Source organism: Mastomys coucha, unplaced genomic scaffold, assembly GCF_008632895.1.
Source record: "Mastomys coucha isolate ucsf_1 unplaced genomic scaffold, UCSF_Mcou_1 pScaffold1, whole genome shotgun sequence".
In the NCBI taxonomy this organism is placed as follows: domain Eukaryota; kingdom Metazoa; phylum Chordata; class Mammalia; order Rodentia; family Muridae; genus Mastomys; species Mastomys coucha.
Genome location: NW_022196891.1, coordinates 58,513,763 through 58,516,465, shown reverse-complemented (window position 1 = coordinate 58,516,465; position 2,703 = coordinate 58,513,763). Strand labels below are relative to the sequence as shown.

Sequence of the window (2,703 nt, the reverse complement as noted above, 5' to 3'; positions counted from 1 at the left end):
AGTTGAACCCCTTGCCCCTCCCACAGAGTTGAAGCCTTTGCCCCACCCACAGAGTTGAAGCCCTTGCCCCTCCCACAGTTGAAACCCTTGCCCCTCCCATAGAAGCTTTGGGAGGGTCATTGATAGAGCGAACTGAAAGCATTTCTAAATAGTCTGAAGAAAACCTGGCTGATTTACTTTTTTCTTGTTGAGATTAAAGGCGATGCCACCACTGCCCAACTAAGATATGTTTTCAAATCTGAAACCTTTTGGCATTTTAGTGACCTTCCCATCAACTAGTATATTCCAAATATACTACAAGTAAAATATATGTTAAAGAGTCAGTTCCAGTCAGTACTCAGAGCTACTCAGATTGCACTGTTCTTTGTGCCTCCCCTTGACAATACAAAAATTGGAATTATCCCACATTCTAGTATATAGGTAGGGATATAAATCCATTGCATTATCTTCTGTGACCTCAAGATTGCCATTAATGAGAAATGCAACATTTAAGGTTATATTTGTCTTTTAAATGTGAAAAAGTACGTGTTCGGATAGGGAGCAGAAGCAAGATGCCACCATGCCTAGCATCTTGCGTTCAATCCAAAAACCCACATGGTAGAAGGGAACTGACCCCTGCAGATCCACACTGTGACCCTCTAATCTTACACACATAAATAAAATGTTAAATATAAAACAAAACAAAACAAAACAAAAAACCTTCCAAATTGGTGAAAAACAGGACAGAATAGACCACTAGCCATCCATTCTCCTAACTATGTGAATACTGGGAGGGAAAACATGTAAATTATACAGGCTGAAATATGAAGAAACAATACAGGGCTGCCATCTCCTAATTAAGTATGAATCAGATTATATTGATGATTCTGACATGGAAAGTAAAGTCCTTGTGAAGTCCCTTTTGAACAGAGCTGCCTCCGGGTGCCTACCCTACCCTGAGCACATGGAAAGTGCTGACTGTGTGCTATGCTTCCTCCATCTGTACAGCGGAGATGAAATCAGTACCTACTCGGCAGGGCTATTAACTACATAAATGTATATATTAAGAGCTTAAAACAGAAACCAGAAGGTAGCAGTATTGTTGCTGTTAATTTGTGTTGGATGCTAAGTGTTACGTTTGCTGCACTCTGGCTAGGTACCCTTGGTGGAGTAGAAGCTGACTGGTAGGAACTCAGTATTTCAAGTTTGAGGAACCAGAAAAATCTCTTAATGTATAGTTTGACTATTTTTTTTATTTCTCTTTTGTTTTCTGTTTATGTTGTTAGTAGGGTAAATAAATTAGGTGAAAAATACATTTTAAGGTTATGCCTAGCACCTATCATGTATGAGTAAATTACTCGGTGTGGTATACATAATGAGAAGTTAAAGCAGTTGAGTGCACATTTGCAGTTGAAGTATAACCGAGTAGTATAATGTACATTAATCAGGCACTGACTCACCAAAACGATTCATATACAAAGTACCGTACCATGTATAATATCTAGGTTAGTCTCTTAAGTGAACATTTGGAAATTTTTTGTTCGTGTCAGTAGTCTAGTTGCACTAAGCCGTTCATTCCTATGATACTAGATAGTTAGTACCTTAGTGTCAGTGACCTCAAGTATTACTTGACCCAGGTACTTCTAGCTCTTCTGATGTGCTCCTTTCCTGATATTAAGGAACCTAGTAAAACTCATTAGAAAATAGTGACTGTGCAAGCCAGTAATCAAGTTAGAACTCTGGGGGTGGGGGTTAAGATATTATCTGCTCTAAAATTGTTGAGCTTAAAATTTTCACTCAGATATGAGGTTAAGTTAGACATGCCAATCACCTCAGAATTCACAGTGTGATTTGTGTCATGGTTTTTATGTTTGTGCCAGTTTTCATACTGACTGGCATCAAGGATTTGGTTTGATTTGGGCTTGTTTCCTTTTGCCAGCATTTGTTTTCTTACACCATATAGGGACTTGCAACGTTTTTCAGCCATTTGGAATAAGTATAACATTTCTCTTCTACAGAGACTTGGTAGATGAGGCTAAAAACTACCTCCTGCTGCCTCAAGAGCGACCACTAATGCAGGGGCCAAGGACAAGGCCACGGAAGCCTATCCGATGCGGAGAAGTGCTCTTTGCAGGTCTCAGCCTTTCTTACTTCTTTTATTTAGGTTTGGTTTGGTTTGGGTTTTGGGTTTTGGGGATTTTTGTTGTTGTTGTTGTTGTTTGGTTTGGCTTTTTTGAGATAGAATTTTATGTAGCCCAAATTGTCCAGGAATTTTCTCTGTAGTATAAGCTGGCCTTAAACTTATAATCCTCCCACTTCAGCCACCTAGCACTAGAATTTTAAGTATAATATACCACATGTCCTATACAGGCTTGAATTTTAGTATACTGTGATTAAACCAAATATCTTCTTAATATTTGAATAATCATTTAGATAATTGTGATACTTGCTATCATAAGAATTACATAGTAACTCAACAGTGCTATTATTCAAAATAGTACTCTGAAATTCCCATATAAAAACATCACACAATGTATGTTTGTAGCATATATTAACCTATATAGTTAATGACTATATAGGTTACATAAACCTATATAGCAAGTCTCTTCAGAATTACATGGACTTGCCAGGTGGTGGTGGCACACGCCTTTAATCTCAGCACTTGGGAGGCGGAGGCAGGCGGATTTCTGAGTTCGAGGCCAGCCTGGTCTACAGAGTGAGTTC

The 2,703-nt window shown here is 38.6% G+C and overlaps 1 protein-coding gene across 1 annotated transcript in view; it reads left to right on the top strand.

The window, feature by feature from the left end:
- Klhl20 (kelch like family member 20) overlaps positions 1 to 2,703 on the top strand; it is a 44,934-nt gene that overhangs the window by 30,649 nt on the left and 11,582 nt on the right. Inside the window, exon 6 of the mRNA XM_031386825.1 lies at positions 1,998 to 2,113. Coding sequence (XP_031242685.1) covers positions 1,998 to 2,113 — 116 coding nt within the window. The remainder of the gene's footprint in view (positions 1 to 1,997; positions 2,114 to 2,703) is intronic.